The sequence below is a fragment of the Yarrowia lipolytica genome, chromosome 1B (assembly GCF_001761485.1).
Source record: "Yarrowia lipolytica chromosome 1B, complete sequence".
Taxonomy (NCBI): domain Eukaryota; kingdom Fungi; phylum Ascomycota; class Dipodascomycetes; order Dipodascales; genus Yarrowia; species Yarrowia lipolytica.
This window is the reverse complement of record NC_090771.1, coordinates 321141-340812: the sequence shown is the minus strand read 5'-3', so window position 1 is coordinate 340812 and position 19672 is coordinate 321141. Positions and strand designations below refer to the sequence as shown.

Sequence of the window (19672 nt, the reverse complement as noted above, 5' to 3'; positions counted from 1 at the left end):
TTGCAAAGATTAAAAAAGCACAAAACCAACGAAGCCTTTTGTTTGGCGCTTGGCTTGAAATGGTGGCAAACTCAAATCCGAGAGACCTCCTACACCTCACATCCAAGTCTGCTTCTGCTCCAGCTTTTGTCATCATCACCGCGGCGGCTAGAGCGGCAAGAGGCGAAGACGTACGACACCACCCAGCGAACGCTGCCACCATAGACGACGCCACCCCCCACGAATCACGCCCCCCTCCCCTTACAGCCCTGGCAGCAGCATCAGCAGCAGCATCCTTATAAGCGCTGCCACACTCTGAAACAGGTAGACGCTAGTCTTCTCTACTAACCAGCGGAATCAGCAACGGCCATCGTCACCATGTCGTACAACGGACCTCCAGGGCAGGGACCTCCGCATAATACCCCTCAGCAGCAGCAGCAGCAGCAGCAGCAGCAACAGGCGCAACAACATCAGCAACAGGCGCAACAGCACCAACAGCACCAACAGCAGCAGCAACAGCACCCTCCCCAGCTTCACCACCCACAACACCATCCCCATCCACAACATCAGCATCCTCAATACATGTACTATCCTCCGGGGCATGCTGGCCATCCAGCACATGGACCACCTCCTCACCAGCAACAACAGCCACAGCAGCAGCAGCATGGCCCACCACCACCACAGGCCCACCCCCAGAGCCACGGCCCACCACAGCAGCAGCAGCAACAGCAGCAGCATCAGGCGCCTCCACCACCCCAGCAACAGCAGCCGTCAAACATTCCCCCGCTTGCCCAGGCCCACGTCTGTATCTGTCCCAACGTGACGCGTGTGCCGCGGCCCAGAAACGCCTTCATTCTGTACCGACAACACCACCACTCGATTGTGGTGGCCGAAAACCCCGGCAAGTCCAACCCAGAGATCTCAAAGATTATTGGAGAGCAGTGGCGAAGCCTGGCCCAGACGGAAAAGGACTTTTGGGTCCAGCTCAGTGACGAGGAGAAGAGGAGCCACCTGGAGCGCTTCCCGGACTACCGCTACCAGCCTAGACGAAACCCCAAAAAAAATGGCGGTGAAAACAACAGCGGCGTGTGTCCCGTGTGTAGAGGAATCACGTCAGCAGGCGCGGGTGCGGGCAACACATACTCGCCCCGGCACAGCAGCGGAGGAAGCAGCGGCAGCGTCGGAAGCATTGGCAGCATGGGCGGAAGTGTTGGTGGAAACAGCAGCGGCAGCTTCAGCAGCATCTCGAGCTCGCACTCATCTTTCGATGCCTCTTCAGGCATGCCCTATCCTCCTCCTCCGCCACCTCCCCCACAAGCAGCGCTCTTCCATCCCCATTATCCACACCCGGCTGCTCGGTATAGCTACCCCACGAGCGTTGAGCACGTCGCAGCCCAGACTAGACACAACTCAGCACCAGAAACGTTCTCGGCGTTGCCCAGAATCGTGCCCAGAGACGAGCTGGAGATGGAGGGCCGGGATCGGGCTGCCTCCCACGGCCAGGGCCACCAGGGCTCCGTCTCAGGACCCCATGGACCACCCAACTCGACTGCCCCCACCTCGGCAGCGTCGTCTTCCTCCCAACCGCCCGGCAAGCACATCAAGTTCGAGAACACCACACCCAAACTGTCATCACAGCCCCTACAATACTCCCCCGCATTTCATTCGCCGCTCAGCCTCAACTCGCTGACCCACCGAACGCGTCTTCCTCCCACCCATGCGTTAATCGAGGAGGACCATGCTACCAAGCGACGCCGAACCTCATCGTACCACGACCCGCTCGCCCCCCATCATTTGCCCCAGCAACAGCGGCGGTCCGTGCGGTACAAGTCGGCCATTGCGATTGCCTCTGGCCGCATCAGTCCGCTCGTGGCCGAAGAGGGAGGTCCCATGAGTATGCGCGAGAAGGCAGACGCACTCAGCATGCTCTGTGAGCCTCTCCCCGGCCAGGTGAGTGAGAGAAGCAGGATTGTGGCCATCGAGGGAGGAGGAGAATGGGGAAGAAAGGTAGTTGACAGCGTCAAGGAGAAGCTTAGCAATGCGAGCGTTGCCGGCACAGCCGCCACTGAACCTGCAAAGGTGGAGCCCACAGAAGCTAAAGGAAAAGAGGCTGAGGTTGCCGATAAGAACGAAGCCAAGGCTGAGACTCCTACCGAAGTCAAGAGTGCAGAGGCTGCTGACAGCAAAAACGCGCCGACCGACTCAAAGTACTCGTTTGTCACCCTGCACAACATTGCAGGCGCGTCAGACACCCCCACAACCTCGACCAACCCCTCAACCACCCCCGCCAACTCGCTGGCCTGCATCATCAACCAAAAACCCGACTTCATCACCGACGGATTCGCGTCAGCCATGTGGAATATCACGTGTTTACATCAGCTCGTGTCCAACTACTTCCATTCGGCGCAACACAAGACTTCTCAGCCTGGCGTTGTCCTGCTACATGGCTATCTCGTGACGATTGCCGACAAGTTTGTTCAGGAGCACTTGATGCGACAAAGCCACACGTCGACATACTCGGAAGAACACGAATCGGAAGCCATGGAGAGATGGAAGAGAGACACCTCTGTGATCCCCGAGGAGTCCGAGAGTGGATCGCCGGCGAGCGTAGGAGGAAGTGGACGCTCGCCTAGCGTGGCGATTGCTCCTCATGCTGGCGCAGAGCACGAGCTCTCGCGAGATGAGCCCACCTCGGCCACACGTGACCCGACACGTGAAAGTGTGTCACATGACCCTGTGCACAACGCGCATCCCCACGTGACGTCGCATCACCAACACGAGACGCGTGTGGCTGAGCTGGCCCACGAGTCGCGCGGCTCCATCTCACGTGATTCTCCCCACCACCACGGCTCCGTCTCACATGACCCACTCATGTCTCGAGCGTCCGTCTCTGAGAGTGTGTCTTCGGCCTCGGCCTCGTCGTATCTCGAGGAATGGATGTCCAGTGCCAATTTGCTTCGAGGGCTTCCTGCTCCCGACATTCTCATCTATCTGCAGGCTGAGGGCTCCGAGTTGGAGTCGTCGGCAGTGGAGTTGAGAGGCCAGGGCAAGCTGGTGGTGGTTCGAGGAGACGACTCGATTTTCGAAAAAGTCGTGGACAAGATTGTCCACATTATTGAAGCATTGTAATATTATTGTATTTATGGCGAATGACTGCCGGGTAGTGAGCGGGGAGGAATCTGGCGTATTGACATGATCTAGTGTGGTGTGATGGATGTGATCTGTGGTCGGGGTGATCTGTGATTGGGGTGATATGTGGGATGGATGGATGGGAAGTAGCCTGAGATTGTGACGAGAGAGAGGATGATTCTGTATGGATCAGCCATCACCGTCATCAATTCGTGGGATGTGATCCCAGCTCGGTTGTCTGTGTAGGTTCGCGCCACGTGAAGAGTGTGGTCTGAAGGGCGGCCTTCAATTGGGCGAGTAATGGAACACGGGTGAGTGTTGTTGCTGGTGTGTTGAGTGTGTGGGTGATCATGGACTGTCTGTGTCATGTCAGTGTAGTCGTGGATAACGAATGCTCTGTACTTTCAACTATCAATTGCTTTCGCAACGACCATGTCGACCTCACTGACTCGTCACCATCAGCATCTGTTGCTTAGAATGACTCTCACACACCCTCTTCTACCCTCCACAATGATACTATGCGTCAGAGACGGTGACGGAGCGTTGAGTCCTCGGCAAGGGGTCTTGTATAAGGTGGAGGAGGCTGTGTGAGTTGGTTTCATGGCCCAGAAGCTGATTTTGGGTCGCAGATGCGGTTTTCAAGGTCAATAGTGGCTTTTCATGAGCTGTTTTTCCGGTGGCGAGTTTTGTAGAGAAGTCTTCTAATATGGTTGCGAGTAGTTGGCTTTTGGGCTCGGAAGTTGGGAGCAATACTTGACTTGTGCATAATGTCAACTACTGCAGAAGTTGATGTGCAACTACAGCAGTTGGTGGGAATATCTAACGGGCACAAGAAATCATTGATTGGAACAGGTCGTCACGAATATCAGACCATTTTGGTGGGGATAAGTCACCCTACGAGTCTCTTTGAGGACTCTCCACGTCATCCAATACCCTACAGAGACGATTTCCTAAGTCGTTGACTTTTGTCGACGGTGCCCCCAACATTCTGTGCGATACTTATCACATCCAGAACCACGTTCAAGTTCTGTCTACAGCTCGAAACAACAAGTTTGTGTCCTCTGAGAGCTTGCTCTGCTCCGGGCAACTCCATGATACACACGACTTGGTAGCGCTCATCATGGTGCTCCGACTCAGTTATTCGAACCAACCACCTCAGGGACACCACAGGGACACCACAAATATCCACTACACTTCAATCGTTATCGTTAGTTATTAACACGATCCTGTCAGCTATTATTCAGCTCTATCTCACTTCCAACTGTCAATCAACGAGCCCGCAACTGCCAACCAAGCCTCTCTATGAACCAATCAACTCTCTTCGCTGAGTGAGAATTGGTCAGGGCAGCTTAAAGGACTACAGTACTTGTCTGAGGTAATGCTCTGTGGGTTACTTTTGGCAGGAATATCGTCGGTAGGTTGGATGGAATGGGCCTCGGCCTTTGTTTTTGGCTTCTTTCCCCCCCCCCCCCCCCCCCCCCTCATCGTTGTTGGAGTGTCTAACTGTACAGGAGCCCTCGGAAAAGGCATTTTATGGACTTGCTTTTTTTTTTTTTCTGCTTTTTTTTTCTGCTTTTTTAATGGCTTTTTAGGTATGCTCTCACCTGAGTATAACTAAGTTGGAAGTACTTTTGTTAAGCTTGGACATGACGTTGGAGATGATCTCGACGAAGACAGTCACGTGCCAAGAGAATATACCGGCAAGCTCTTGGATACAGAAGGTGGAGACTCTCAGTCGGTGTGGTTCCATTTGTCTTCTATGTCCTGGACTGGGTTGATCCGGTCCCCTCTCGCTATGTCCATCCCTATCACTCTTCCCAAAAGCAATACAGGAGCCGATAATATACTATAAGTATAGCCCTGATAATATTTTGGCGGCATTAAAAGCCATAAAAAGCCCGTATTGAGACCCGCATGCAGCCATTACAACGAGTGCAGCCGTCAGCTTCACATTGCACCCTTCACAAGTCATTGGGTCTTTGCAAGTACTTTTACAAGTACTCAACTGGCTCCATGGATTGTGAGTTCATTCTACAAGCTAGACCTTGACTCCCTCGATGCTGTACCGACTCTGGCTGTTGTGGGACGGTTATGGAAAAACAAGTACAGTACATACTTGTATATTCCACACCACAAGCTCAAGTCCTTACTTGCGTTGACATCACCAGCCAAACAATAACCAGTATAACCCAGTCCACATAGCACCGCTGTTTATTTGTTTGCTTATTTACAGTATTGACTAAAAGTCGTAGGTTTGAACCAACATGCCTTTGATTATGGTTGTCTGATTGTCTGAGACACGCCACTGGCCAGCCTGTGCAGACACAACAACTCACACAATTGGTTGTTTGTAAAGAAAGAAAACACCTCTCATAAGTCATTGGACCTCTTATTCCCCCTTAGTCAACTTTCCAATCTCCTAACAATGGTCCTTAGCTTGGTTTTAGACCGCTCCATGCTGTTCATTAGGTCCTATTTCAAATACACATTAATTTAGACCAAGACGGAATAGCGCAAGTGTCAATACTAGAGCAAATATTCATTAGACGACAAAGTCGCGAACAACTGCCAAGTCTCGAACGTGTTATCTGCAGTACTGTAGCCAACTTCTTACTGTTGCTGCAAGGTCTAGAGCAAGAGCATGTATGGAACCACCATTCTCGAAAGATTTAGAAGCCAGCAACTGTACAAGTATCAGGGTTACTCAGAGTGAGTGTCAATGAAGCGAGACTGGCGTTTGCTTGACTCTACGTCTTGGAAGAGCTACCAGTATCCGTTCTTCTCCACTTCCTACCCGCCATAGAACGCACTACCATCACCAACTTGCATTGGATACACCCTTTCATTAATAATTATAGTCAACATTACGTCATTTACCGTCTACCAAAACTTGCTGGCTAGAACCAGCAGAATGAGAATCACCAACACAGCAATGATCAGGTAGGTCAACACCTTGTTCATAGCCATCCTACGGGTCATGGACCGCAGAGTCCGAATACTCTTGTCCACGTAGCCATCTGCCTCCAGCAATGTGTTTCTCGAGTTTTGAATCTGTTCCCGCTGGCCCCGCAGGTCGGTCAGAATGTTGGCTCCAATGGACTCAGTTTCGTTGGCCACTCGTTGCGAGTCTCTGATTCGCTGCGAGCTTCGGTCGAGGGACTCCTGGCCAGACAGAAGCTGCTGTCGCTGGTCGAGAGCAATGTCGCCGTCGCCGGCCGCCGATCTGTCTCCAAAGAGCTCATTTCGAGCGCCAGCCTGCTCCACGTTGGCAAGCTGCTTCTTAGCAGACTGGATTGACTGTCGATACTGTCGCAGGTTGGCAGACAAAGGTGCTCGCGCAGACGAGGGGATGTTTTGGATTTCAACCGAGAGTTGGTCAAGCTGAGTTAGTAGGGATGAGGAGATTGTTGGGCGTCGTGTCTGTAGTCCAGCCGGATCATTAAGACTGTTAAATAGACCGGTCCAAAAAACCAGATCCATTTTTAACCAGTATGTCGTTTGTATCGACCAAATATCCCCCTTCGATACTCACAATTTCGTAGGCCTCGCCAATGGTTCGCTCAACGGCCTTGACGGCAGATGTTCGGGCGTCTGTGTTAGTACTGGAAATTGACAAGTTAAGACCCGTGTAGACATGAGAACGGACCGTATCACTGGAGTAACAGAAAGCAATTACTTGTGTCCCCCATGAACTTCTTCAGGAGTGGTTGAAGTTCAATCGAGCGCCTGCAGGAAAAAGTTGATGGTGACAGGACCATGATTCACTGTCTGGTATTTCACAGTCGTGAATAACAGAATACCCGAATTCCAAAGGGCTATAGCCGTTCAATCAGCGTTTCTTGTCACCAATAGTGAAAGATGCACCGCTGGGCAGCATCTGTCGACGACTGCCAAACAGCAATCTCGTGGTAGAATACGTCACCTGCCAGATATCAGCAGTCGAAAACATTGCGAATGCCACTTGTTCATGTCATTCCTTGTCGATCAAATACCACGTCATTGTCGAGGTTGCGCCCTTGGCTCGCCCATACTCACCTCGCTCGAGCGTCGAAATGCTCTCGAGCTTCTGCTCAATCTCGGATTGCGCCAGCAGAAAGTCCGTCTCGTAGCTCTTGTATAGTTCGCTCGCTTCCATGATGTCGTGGCGGGGGCTAGAATACAGTATGCGTGATAGTGGATAGTGCGTGATAGCGGTGTGCGGGGCTAGGGCTCAGTTCGATTCCTACGCGGGCTGATTTTCAGGATTTTTGAGGGTGATAATAAGAAGGCCGAGAGCCATAAGATGCGCTCCATAGCGGGTCCCACGGTGTATGAAACTCCATTTTCTCAATTTGGACAATTTGAGTGCAGTTTCGCCAATATATATTTAGTTGAATTCACCTAAGTAATTAAACAACTTTACTTACACCATTAGTTAACCGAACATGGTCACCATGGACTAACGGCTGAGCGAAATCTACGATGAGGAGAAATGTACAGCACATACAGGAGAGCTCACAGTACCAAGACAGACATTATAAAGCAAAGAGAGTTCATTTGTTCAATTTTTTTTTTCTTTTCGATCTGCTTTGGACCTGCATGACAGTTCCAGATCTCTTTTCATCCAGCCAATCATCATGCCCAGTATATGCAGTCTTCTACAACATTTCATAGCGGTATCTGAAGGCCCACAACTGTCTTAAGGGGTCACGAGACCTTGTGCGCGTGACCAAAATCCCGCTGGACGACAGACACACTTGAAGCAACAAGGCAGAAAACCGTTTAGCCGCTTCGTTTGCCCTATACTCGACAGACGCAGGTAGTCGGAGTGGATTCGGAGATTCCGGTTGGACACAAAAGAAACGCAGCCGGGACTCGCTCCTTGGCACATAGACATGGCAGCCGCTTTGAGAGTTGCGGGATTTGCTCAGTGAGCTCTGCGCGCTCTTTTTCCGGCCATCTATGCCTCCAGGAAGCGCGCCGACACCTGCAGACGCCGGAAACTGGAGTTGTACGCGCGACAAGGACAAAAGCCGTTTGGTTTTCGTGGAGCTATGTATACGGGCTGCAAATGCGACGGGAACGCAGGGTCAAGTTGGGTACGAGAAGGGGTCGCTTATGGACCCCCTATACGGTGGTTCCTTGTATGTGAGAAGGCGCCACAACCGTGCATGTCCGGTCAGGTACGAGTACGAACTGTACGAGAAAGGCAAGTAGACTGACAATTGTGCATCTGTATCCGCCGCGAGAAGAATGGCCATAAGAGATCGAGCGCTTTTGATTGATTCTTTGTGACCAAACCGCTTTTGTTCAGGGCATTCGAAAATAGTTTATAGTGCTGTTAGAGTCAACTAGAAGGTCAAGTATAGATCAAGTACAAGTTCAGTTCAAACACAAGTGTCGTACAAATGTCGCAATCACTCAATCACCCACCCTAGCTCATAACCTGTCGACACATCCCCCAACGTACTGCGTACTGTACATACAGTACTGTGCACAACCACATCCAGATGCGCCTACTACCGACCTGTGGGTGACCCCACATGTAAGCGTGTCTCAGGAAAGGATAATAAAGCCGTTTTTTGTTATTATATATAGTATTTTCGTAATTCGGAGGAAGATCAGATCAAAGCCCATTTTTATTTGATGAATTCTGCTACATGAAAAAGACTCCCATTATATATCCAAGCAACTCGTGCTTTGGTTGTACAGTAAATGACGTCCTATAGGGCCTTTTAGTCTTCTCTCTTACTGTAAGCGTTTCTATTGGCTGGGTAGAAACCCCCGTCAGGACGTGATAGAGGTATTATATTTACACTACAAAGAGTGCGTTCGTCTTGTAATCGGATATAGAGCAAAAATAAACTATCAGAAATCAAATCGGAGCAGTATTCACCAAGCTGACTAAGCACCCAACTCAGCCAAATGAGACATAATGCCTCCTTTTCAACTCTGATAAAGCAAAAAAAAGCTAGCAAGCTACTGAGAGAGATCTGAGGAGGTCTTTAGAGTGCTCACCATGCCGCAAGCTCCAGATATCACCAATTAGTCCTATCAAGCAACGGATTCGGGCGCTATATCACCCACAAGTCTTGATATAGGTACCCGAGAGCGATATATATTGCACCATTCAACTCACCACATTGACAGCAACACCCCAATCCAGCATTATATCAACGTCTTCAATTTCCCCTCGACCGCTGACTAATCCCCCACTCAGCTCCTCTGATAGAGTTTAAAATGTGTACAGTTTGAAGATTCAAATCAACATTTTTTCAACGCCACCGATAATGCTCCGTACGTTCTCTCGACAGGTTTTGCAGGTTTCCCGGGCCGTTCCACGGACGTTCCGACCCGTTGCCCCGGCCACGCGTCTTTTCCAGACCTCGGCTCCCGTTTTCCACGGTCATGTGCACAAGCCCAAGCCTGGCGAGGAAATCAAGGTCACCTTCATCACCAAGGACGGTGAGCAGATTGAGGTTGACACGTGCGAGGGCGACAATCTGCTGGACATTGCACAGGCCAACAATCTGGACATGGAGGGCGCTTGTGGCGGATCGTGTGCCTGCTCCACTTGCCACGTGATTGTGGACCCCGAGTACTACGACAAGTTGGAGGAGCCTGATGATGATGAGAACGACATGCTGGATCTGGCATTTGGCCTCACCGAGACCTCGCGTCTGGGCTGCCAGGTGTGTATGTCCAAGGATCTGGATGGAATCCGAATCGCCCTGCCTGCCATGACTCGAAACTTGCAGGCTTCCGATTTCAACTAAGATGGACAGGTCTAGTTGAATCAAACACGACTTTTGAACGAACCAAGTCAGGCGGAGATCAACCAGTGGCGGAGTGTAAATAGGCCGAGTCTTGGACCGGCATTCTGATTCGATGTTGACGTGGAAGGTCATGTCCAGATTAGAAAACAGCAAATGATGTGTTAGTTAATGATGATGTTTAGTATGTGAAGTGGTGGAGGTGAGATAGGCGGGTTTGTTGTTAAAAGTGAAGTGGATAGCTTCAATCCTCTTTCAGAAGGTACTGTTCGGGGTAGTTGCACTTGTCATGTACAGTACCTGGGGATGTATATTTACAAGACAATATGGGTATATTGCAGGGTACGGAGGTTCGATAGTGCTCTATAACGACTCTGGAGGCTCTGCTGTCATTGAGCCCATCGTCGTGGCTTTTCTGAAACTGATTCTGTGCTGTAGGTGGAGTGTTGGTGAAATGCCATGTCTTGTGCGATCCAATGATATGTTACAAGGAAGAGAGCTTTGCAACGGGATTTGAACAGCATGGAGGATTCGATTAATAATACGCTCATATCTTCATATGCTCTGGAACGTGTTCTGTGACCCTGTTCAGAAAGTGGAGCTGAAACCCACGAGAGTGTCTACTGAGCCCTAGAGACTTTTTATGAACAGAAAATCTCATCAAGACAACAAATAGTGATTCAAATAAACATATTGTCTCTTACCAATACTCATAACTCGTCTATATCATACTCTGTAATCGTTATACAGTAATGCCTGGTGCTGTGTGTGGACGAGACCAATTGAAATCAGTCTAACGACAGGGAGGGGGGAATCGGGACTTTAAATTGAAGATTAATCGGACAATATCGAGATACTTGTACCTGTTGTATCCTCGATAGTACCTTACTGAGCCCATTGCTGCGTTAACTCCCGCCAAAGCTGATACTGACTAACCTGGAACAGGTAATGGAGATGTGAAGTGCGGGACTTGGGTAGAAGGTGCTTGCACTCACTTATTTCTTGGTCAATTGGTTGTATCTCCATTGCCAACGAAAGAAGTAGTATCATTGAGCGCAGTACAAGTATGCGTATACTCCAGCAACACCGCAACAAGGTCTGACACAGCTTCGAATCTTTTTAAAGGGGGGTACTGCACTGTCTCTGTAACCTCGTCATCACGTCTCCTGCGTCTCCTTCAGCAACCCTCATTTTGGATAACCACACCTGAAGCTAGGAATACAGCTTACTCATCCATCGCGGACGATCAGCAGCACCGCTGAAATGTAGTTACCATGTCTCACACTCAGTGATGGGGATGAAACTGCCTGGGTGTAGATCCTCACCTGGATCTAATCCGCGTGTCGCATTTCTTTTTGAACGTTGCTTTTTCGGCGTTTCTTTTGGCCAAAATCTTGGAACGCAGTTGGCCTATCCTGTGGAACATTAGCAGCCGTACATACTGTAGTCAGTTAACGACGCTCGAGGTGGTCTGATGCTGGTTGATTGGCGTGCTGTGTGGGAGTCCGGGGAGTGAGTGAAGGTGGAGATGAAGTTTTGGAGAATCCTAGCTTTGTATGAGCATTTGAAGGGTTGAGGAAGAATGTACTGTGGCTGAACATATTCGGTAGGGGTTGGCGGATTGGCGGATTTGGCGGAGTTGGCGGAGTTACCGAGTTGATCAGGTTGACCGAGTGGACCAGTTGACGGGGACGAGGGGTTGACGAGCTGACAGAGCTGACGGAAATGATGATGCTCCAATTCAAAGTTGATCCTACACAATTGGATTATACCGATTCGATTCACCCACTTACCGCAAGTACAAACTACACCAATGCCTCTCCTCCGAGTTCAGTAACAGGACAAGCTCAATGCTGCGCCGGTTCTGCTCTCGTACTACTACACACCAGAGCATCATCTCACCATCCACATGCCTAACTTCGAATCTCTGGCACCAATGCTAGTAAAACATGTCAGCCGCTTCTGTTCATTCTCTTTCGACCTGCGCAAGAGCACATTTGGCGTATTATTGGCCAGTAGAAGAGATGGGACTCCGTCGAGTTGAGATTTATCTGACTTGGACTCGAATACTGAGTCAGGGATGATTCTTGGCGATGCAATAGTAATAAGTGAGCGTCATGGTACAGTAGACAACAGGCGTGGTGAAGTAGCTACACGTCTCCACCCCTTGAACTTCCACAAGACTCTTTACGTAAAGACAATGATGACTCATTGCGATTGTTCACCGCTGTAAAACTGTTGTTTATCACTAGAACATTTATATCGTACATTGTTCTTTTTCTTGTTCTCTTGTTCGAAATTCTGCGCTCCGCTCCACCATTCTGCGCTGCCTGCTCCGCCATTCTGCGCCTCTATCCACGAATGTCCTGCCACACCGTTTATTATTCCCCATTGGTCTTCTTTCGCAAATATTATTCACGGACGGCTCCACCAGGCACCTCGTCGCTCGTATATTTTATCCTCACTGAGAATGGTGGCAGTATGTATACAACGATCAAACAAAACCCACTGGGGCACTTTGAAAAACACAAAAAAAGTAAGACAAAAAAACATACAATAACGCGTGAACACACTCAAATCATCACCAACCTCCAACCCTCCAACCTGACACCTCCAACCTCCAACCTCCAACCTCCTCGCTTGGCTTTTTTTTGCGCTTTTTGTGCTTTTTGTCACCATTGGGAGAAAAATAATTGGTGCGATATCGATTTTGCCGCTTATTCCGCCCCTGTACACGCACTGCACTGTATGTATAATGTGTAATTCTTGCGCAGTTATACATAATGTGAGTCTCCGATCTGGGTCTCTCTTTTGCAGTTTTTGCCGGCTTGTCTTTGTAATGGAATATGCATCGGAGTGAGCTGCATCGTTTACTTTTGCGCCATGTGCTGTAGTTAGGTACAAGTACGAATTTCTATTTTATTTTATTTTATTTTATCCATTTTTTGTTTTCAGTTCTTTTTCCGCTTCTTATTTTGCATTTTCTTATCGATTTTAGGAATACAATCTCATTATGGAATGGAGTCATTGTATTATCAAGGTCCAGGAACAGCCGTATTGACGAGCAGAGCGTATTGACGAGCAGAGTGGCCCAGGAACAACAGCGTATATTAACAAGCAGACTATTATCGTTGGTCGTTTTTCGTTTCCAAGGCTCTCTTCTGGACCTGCGGAAGTCTTGTTATCTCTTCCGCCTCTTGTCAATTTATTCAACTTCGTCTCTCCTGTTGTTCCCTTTCCCACTTTTGTTTTTTTAATCACAGAATAATTTTTTTATATATTCTTTTTATAATCTTTTCCCTCTCCCTATCTAAACCCAACTAACCCCCAACTAATCCCTCCCGCTCTTAACCACTGTTATCACCTCCACCCCTCCGATTGGCCCAGGCCACAAAGAAAGATCCCTGCAGCCGTGCAGCTACGCAGCCGTTGAAGCAGATTAGCAGCAACCGCGTATTTTTTATATTTTTTTATTTTTTTTGACTCTTTTGGCGTGGGTCCACATGGCCTTTGTTTGAGAGGGGAACCTGTGCAGCCAGAGAAAAGGCAGCCGTGCAACCCAGAGCAGCCAGGAACTAATACGAAAATTAAAAAGAAAACGAAAAAAAAAGAAAAAGAAAAAGAAAAAGAAAAAGAAAAAGAAAAAGAAAAAGAAATACCACATCCCCCCACTGCAAAAATCCTGGGACAAGTGCCAATAATATCGCGGAGACTGGATGCATGGTACCGCGTTTTTTTGGGTATTTTGGAATTTCTCCTGCCCGGGCTAGACCCCCCACTGTGATGCAGACTTGGCCAGCTTTTAGGGCCTGTCATGTCACATCCCCACAAGGACCAAAAGGAAGTTTCGCGTGGAAATGGCTCACAAGAGCAGGTCCCCTGGTCTGCACTAATGAGTCCGTGTCGTCGCTACTTTGGGTCGCTTTCAAATATAACATATAATCCCATTGTGTCTCAGGCACCAAACACTCGAGGTTTCATCTGTGTCGTCTTTTACGTTTCATTTTCCAGGCACTTGTATTATGGAACCCCCCAAACCGGCCGCTTTGAAAAACACGGCCAAAAAAAATAAAAATATCAGACCACTTTTTTTTCCACCAACCTACTTGTACAGGGTTCCATACATATGGTTCAGCAGCCATGTCTCGGGGCTGAGACAAGTGTGTCTCACTTTTAGTTGGACCCATTAGCGGCGATAATGCATCGTTTGCTTTATCGAGGCGGTCAGCGGCAGCAAGCATCAGTGTGGTGGGCGTCGATGTAGTGTCAGTGTGGTGGGCGTCGTTGTGAGAGAACTTGTGAGTGTTTGGAGGGCTGAGAACAATCAGCAGAAGGACGCGTTTTGGTTCTGGAGTTGAGCTTGTCTATTGCCGGAATACAGTGCCATCGTTTTGGGATTGGATACTCAACAAATTGCATTCATGACAATGATGCCAGTGGTGTTGTCGTCGAGAATGTGTATGTCATGTTGAATTCTGATACCACGTCATCTTGGGCGTATACCCCAGCATCTCACTACTCTGTTCAAGCTGGTCTTTGTTCAAGTGCTTAAACAGGCGGTGTTAGGTTGGTCACGATCCAGCTAACATGGGATGTAACGAGGTTGTACGGTTTAATGTGGTTCGGTTTCAACGTGATTCTTTCAACGTGGTTCTTTTAACGTGGTTCTCTCAACGTGGTCTTTTTTTTTCAGGGCAATTGCGCTTCCTGGTCTTGGAAACACTGTGGACACTTCATCCTTGGGTTTTTTCACGTTTCTGTCATGGTATTGGGATCATCCGAGTAGCGATCAACAATAACTTGACTCTGGAGTTGCCTTGAGATTGTACTGCGGTGACAATCATTTCTGAGAATCGCATTGTATACCCTCACGTCTAGCTCAATCGGTGGTGCCGTGAATCGAATTGGAGCCCCCCGTCTTCCGTCAAACAATTCCTCATCACCAGCTCTGAATCATATGACAACTGTTGTACGAGTGAAAACCCGTACTCGTGGTTTGTTTTACGATGGACACCAACTTCGGGTACAGCTCACCATTTTATCTTGAACCAAGACTCTTCGAAACTTGCACGGTTCAATGGCAGATCCACAAACTGAACTCCGTATTCTTTGAGACAATCAAGTCCTCCCTCAACCAGCCTAATTCCACCCACCTCCCACCTGGTCTGTGTGAAGACACGGTCCGGTTTCTTCGGTGCCTATGCCACTGTTCACAACGCTACCGAATGCGCTTATAGAGGCGACGTGACTGCCTTCGAATAACACGTTCCCCAGTCTGAGCATCTCCCAGTCACGCACCACTGATCTGTCCTGGATTTGGTTTAGCTGGCTAGCCACTTCACAGGTGACATCGGTCATCCCAGTCTCCCCATCTTCACTCTTGGACTCGACTCTCTGGCCCTTGTCTTTGTCCTCCGGAGCCATTCGCCTTCGTTCCTGGAGCCACCAGGATGTTATACCGTTGATATGGACCCGCAGTCTGTGTCTTTCTCACTTGGGGTGCTTGTAGCTGACCATCATGTTCAGTTTATTGACTCCTGGCTCGACTTGCGACCAGTCCCATGGTCGCGATGTGAATTCGTCAGATGCTTAAAAAGAGACCCATATCTCTATGAGATTTCAAGTGACCGATATTTGGACAGTTGCCTCTTCTCGGCTATTCTACCCCGTGTATACCAGCAATCATACATCTAAATGGCACAAGACCCTTGTCCATCGTTCCACAACCCTCACCTCGATCAATACCCCCATCCAAGAGTCGGAGACCTTTTGGTGGTCTGCAAATATTCCCTCAATACTCTTGAAAATCGCACCGAACTACCTATAGAGCACCGCCGTCCTCTCAGTCGCCATTATTGGGGGATCAAGTTGAAAGAGCAGTGCAGATCCCTCCAGCCTTTGACAGACACCTTCCACCAGAACCAGTTTAAAGAGTCTCTTCATCATAAGACTTCATAGTCGTTTATGATTGTGAACATCCACTATCGAACCAGATCAGTTGGCTTTACCTACTATCCGAAACCTATTTATTCCGTCCGCCGAAAATATTTGGAGGAATATTAATGCGAGCACAAAGATAGCCATACTTGGAGCAGTTTCTGCTTTCTTCTGTCTATTTAAACGACATTGGCCAAGAGGTGAACATACGAATACGGTGGTACTGGTTTTTGGATTGGTTCCATAATCCCACCAAGCAATGGATTAAACGACTATGCGGTAGTTGGTTCACAGAGGGCGTTAAAATTGTCATATGACATATTTCTTGCCATTCTAATGGACTAATAGACCACAATTGTTACCTGGGACCCGAAAAAAGACCTTGACTGCTCGCATTGGCGTTTTCCTGACAATCGCCAGCCTACCAGTATGCCATCGATTCAACAGACTAATGGTAACTGATTCACAACAGGAAAAAAGAAGGGCCGCTTTTTGACACTCAGATAGGGGAATAGAACCCGCCTTACACGGTTCTCCACAAGTGAGCTCGAAGTAATAGCCCCTACACTATATTGGATTGGTGCGATGGTGATGACGGGACGTATTAGTAAATTGTCGAAAAAGGGGTAAAAAAGAGCTACATCTCCACCGACCATTTTTACCGTCGCATCTTCAGTGACTGTCCATTAATGATGGAAATGCGGATAATAAGGCTGGGATCTCGCGAGTGGAAACTCTTGGTGAATAGGTGCATGGAGAGGAACTCCTCTGTTGACGCAAGTCCGAGGCGAAGGACCAAGAGAAACTGGACCAGGGCAGGAGAAATGACGAGTTCGAGGAAACTATTACCGAGAACGGGCTTATGGTATCGGGGAGTTGGAGCCCAAGTTATGACAGACAGGGGAGGACGCAAACAGGGACGAAATCAAGGACAAGTTCGGCTCAATGCTAGACTACTGTTAGAACAGTCTTGCTACCTCTAAGTGAAGGAATATGAAGAGGCATAAATCAAGTAAATTGGCCACACGGAGGCAATGGCACTGTGGTTGGAGGGTTCTTAATAGGGAGGAGGAGGAAGTTCATGTGTACATTAGCGATACACTGATTTTTTGTTAACTTGTTTTTCTTACTTGATTCTAGATGTTTTACCGATTTGAATATTTGTTTTACGTCCCCTTTTTCAATTATTAGGAATTACTCTTAATATTGTTATATATTGAATTGTTGATGGAAGAAAAAAAAAAAAAAACAAGGGAATAAGAGGAGAGGGGAATAAGAGAAGGGAATAAGAGAAGGGAATAAGAGAAGGGAATAAGAGAAGGGAATAAGAGAAGGGAATAAGAGGAAAAGTGGCTCCTCCGCAGCAACGAGAAGCTCCAGTAACACAATCATCTTTCCGCGACTCAAGGGGCCAGTAGTAGTCTCATTGGGGAAGCATTGCTGAACGTAGGTGGAAGAAGAAACCAAAGGAGTAGAAGGATTATCTGGCCAAAGCTGCCTGGCCTGAGCTCCTTGACGACTCCCCCAAGAGTGTAAACAACTCATTAAAGAACCTTCCCGACATGGTAAGTTGTTATATATTTGTTACAGGATATACCCCCTATCCCTCATTCTTTCGATGTGGTAACTAGCCAAGTACTAACCCTCGCAATCCATCTGTTTTGGGCTATCCTCAATACTCTACTTGAAGATGAGACTCGTATATTACGAATGTGTTCCCCACGGGTCAACAGAAGTTTACCATGGAAACCTGTGAGAGTATTGACGCCTGAAAAATGCCCAGACCGGTTGCAATTGATTGGACCAATGATAAACACCAATTGGGTGGTTCTCACAATACTGTAGTTGTACTTACAACATTCCACATCGACTCATTATGCTCCAGATTATCTGCGAGTTACCTGCACACCCCCATGAGGCTGAAAAATGGTGACAATCAGATCGCTTCTCTAAAAAACCACATCACCGTGCGACAGGAACGCATTCGCCAGTCGGTAATTGGCGATCCGGAGACAATTGATTGCCCGGTACGAGAACAAACAAGAGAACAACCCTTCAAGGACCTTTGCCATGTCTCTTCTGTGATGAAGCAAAGATACTCGAGGCAGTGGGCACTCGGCCACAGACTCCTCTCTATGAGACAGCCTCAGAAGTCCGGACCAACAGAAAACCACATTTTAATGGCGATAATATCACCTCATCCACCTCCCTCTTGCTCTCAACCTCAAGAACTCGTCTTCATCAGCCCCACCCAACCCTCATCCAAGCCCCCACTGCAAGCCTCAGAAAGAACCACAAACCAACCTCTACTACAGTATGTAGTAATTTTAGGGCTGTCTCATATAGGGGAAACGGCTGCCCCATTTTACATCTTATAACGCCAGTATCTCTCCATTAAATTCCACCTTATCCAATCAATCACCTGCCCAAGTCACAAGACATGCCAAACACCTCCAACTCCCTGGACGACCTCCATCTTCGAAGACTTCGACGTCTCAGAGGACAGCGGGAACCTCAGAACTTCCACACTCCTCCTACTCCAGATTCGTCTCCCGAACGTGAAAACCAACGTCTGCCTCTTGCCAGTCATCAACTCAATACTCGCAGAGCACCTCCCAACCCCTCGACTCTGCCTGCGCCAACTCTGACTGCTCCTGTTCCTCGAAATGTCTCGGGAGCTTCCCCAATTCCCGAAGAAATGAAAGAAAACACGTATTACATCTCTGTAAGTGCCTTTCACAACGAACACAGCGTATACCCTTGCATCCTCGAGTGCTACAGCGCTTCCGCCAGACTCTTGAGTCCTGGAGTTGTCATAAAACACAACAACAGACTGGCACTTTTGAAACAATGGCTCTGTCATATCTTCGATACCAACCCAAAGTATCCTCGCGTTTTGCTAGTCGACAACTTTCTCAGTCGGCTGGTAGGAGATCTGTACAATGATCGGAGAGTTGCAGACGTGTTGAAATCTCGAAAGCTCAAGCTCGTCTTTTTGAATCCTGTTTTGTCGCTGAACAACAGCTTGAACATCCCCTTCGAGGTAACTGACAAAGCCTTTAAGGAGTTTGTGACAGTTCATAGCTCCCACAGCATCCACGCCGTTGATCTATCTGCCCACACTGAATGCTGTTACAAGAGAGCCGCCTCCCAGGGCTTCACCACTTTCAATATGCAGAGAGGATGGACCTTTACAAATCTAGAAAAGGTCTGGAAGAAGGCAGGGGTGGCGGAAATGGACCTTGTATCTGAGAAGATGGATATCGAGATGGAGAGGATTCGAATTAAACACGCCTGGGAGGCGATCGAGAGAACGCATACGATGATTGAGGAACACGAAAAGGAAATTATTGCGAAGTACCACCTGCAGAAGAGAGGAAAATCTACACTCTGAAACATTTAAATTGATTGATGAAGATATATGAGGCATATCTCTGTAAAACTGTCCTACAGTTTACACACAGAGCCCGAACATTGGTGATATAATTGTGCTTGCATCTCGAATGCTCTAGCCTGTAATACTCTAGAGTATTGTAGTAAACAATAGCTAGTCAGAAATGATGCTCGGTTACAGTCTACAAGAAGTTATTGTTTAATGGAGTTTAGCAAATGAGTGGTTGTTTCTGTCGTTCATCAATCAGTGTAACGAAGACATGAGCCCTGGAAACCTCGTGTGAACGTGGGCTCATCCCATAGCTGTTGCATAGCAAAAGTTCCGACGAAAATAAAAAGAAAGGTCATTCACCTAGATTCTATGAATGGGCACTCTTGCTGTCACTTACTGCCACTACGGTTCCAGTTCAATACTCATTCAATCACACGGTCGGACGCGGCACTGGGTGTCTGCATCATCGCGCACGTTCATCTCATTACTC

General features: G+C 48.4%; 8 protein-coding genes and 1 non-coding gene across 9 annotated transcripts; 4 read left to right on the top strand and 5 right to left on the bottom strand.

Moving 5' to 3' along the window:
* Positions 1-357: 357 nt before the first annotated feature.
* On the top strand, positions 358-3108 carry YALI1_B03404g (uncharacterized protein; the record flags this gene model as incomplete). The annotated part of the gene is made up of 1 exon (XM_500419.3): positions 358-3108. One exon carries the CDS (start codon positions 358-360, stop codon positions 3106-3108), a length of 2751 nt encoding a protein of 916 aa, XP_500419.3.
* A 2880-nt stretch (positions 3109-5988) lies between these two features.
* On the bottom strand, positions 5989-7243 carry YALI1_B03335g (uncharacterized protein; the record flags this gene model as incomplete). Its single annotated transcript, XM_500418.3, has 3 exons — positions 5989-6489; positions 6641-6699; positions 7144-7243. 3 exons carry the CDS (start codon positions 7241-7243, stop codon positions 5989-5991), a joined length of 660 nt encoding a protein of 219 aa, XP_500418.1.
* Positions 7244-7745: 502 nt separating this feature from the next.
* Positions 7746-8348, bottom strand: YALI1_B03324g (uncharacterized protein; the record flags this gene model as incomplete). The annotated part of the gene is made up of 2 exons (XM_068281953.1): positions 7746-8139; positions 8191-8348. The coding sequence occupies 2 exons, from the start codon at positions 8346-8348 to the stop codon at positions 7746-7748; spliced, it is 552 nt and encodes a 183-aa protein (XP_068138054.1).
* A 1029-nt stretch (positions 8349-9377) lies between these two features.
* On the top strand, positions 9378-9863 carry YALI1_B03314g (uncharacterized protein; the record flags this gene model as incomplete). Its single annotated transcript, XM_500417.3, has 1 exon — positions 9378-9863. One exon carries the CDS (start codon positions 9378-9380, stop codon positions 9861-9863), a length of 486 nt encoding a protein of 161 aa, XP_500417.1.
* Positions 9864-10586: 723 nt separating this feature from the next.
* Positions 10587-10886, bottom strand: YALI1_B03299g (uncharacterized protein; the record flags this gene model as incomplete). Its single annotated transcript, XM_068281952.1, has 2 exons — positions 10587-10680; positions 10750-10886. 2 exons carry the CDS (start codon positions 10884-10886, stop codon positions 10587-10589), a joined length of 231 nt encoding a protein of 76 aa, XP_068138053.1.
* Positions 10887-11285: 399 nt separating this feature from the next.
* YALI1_B03290g (uncharacterized protein) lies at positions 11286-11757 on the bottom strand (the record flags this gene model as incomplete). Its single annotated transcript, XM_068281951.1, has 2 exons — positions 11286-11613; positions 11663-11757. The coding sequence occupies 2 exons, from the start codon at positions 11755-11757 to the stop codon at positions 11286-11288; spliced, it is 423 nt and encodes a 140-aa protein (XP_068138052.1).
* Positions 11758-11809: 52 nt separating this feature from the next.
* YALI1_B03288g (uncharacterized protein) lies at positions 11810-12093 on the top strand (the record flags this gene model as incomplete). Its single annotated transcript, XM_068281950.1, has 2 exons — positions 11810-11894; positions 11939-12093. 2 exons carry the CDS (start codon positions 11810-11812, stop codon positions 12091-12093), a joined length of 240 nt encoding a protein of 79 aa, XP_068138051.1.
* Positions 12094-16295: 4202 nt separating this feature from the next.
* YALI1_B03244r lies at positions 16296-16376 on the bottom strand. Its single transcript has one exon. It is a non-coding gene; the product is annotated as a tRNA-Leu (tRNA).
* Positions 16377-18237: 1861 nt separating this feature from the next.
* Positions 18238-19191, top strand: YALI1_B03225g (uncharacterized protein; the record flags this gene model as incomplete). Its single annotated transcript, XM_500416.3, has 1 exon — positions 18238-19191. The coding sequence occupies one exon, from the start codon at positions 18238-18240 to the stop codon at positions 19189-19191; it is 954 nt and encodes a 317-aa protein (XP_500416.3).
* Between the last annotated feature and the right edge of the window lie 481 nt (positions 19192-19672).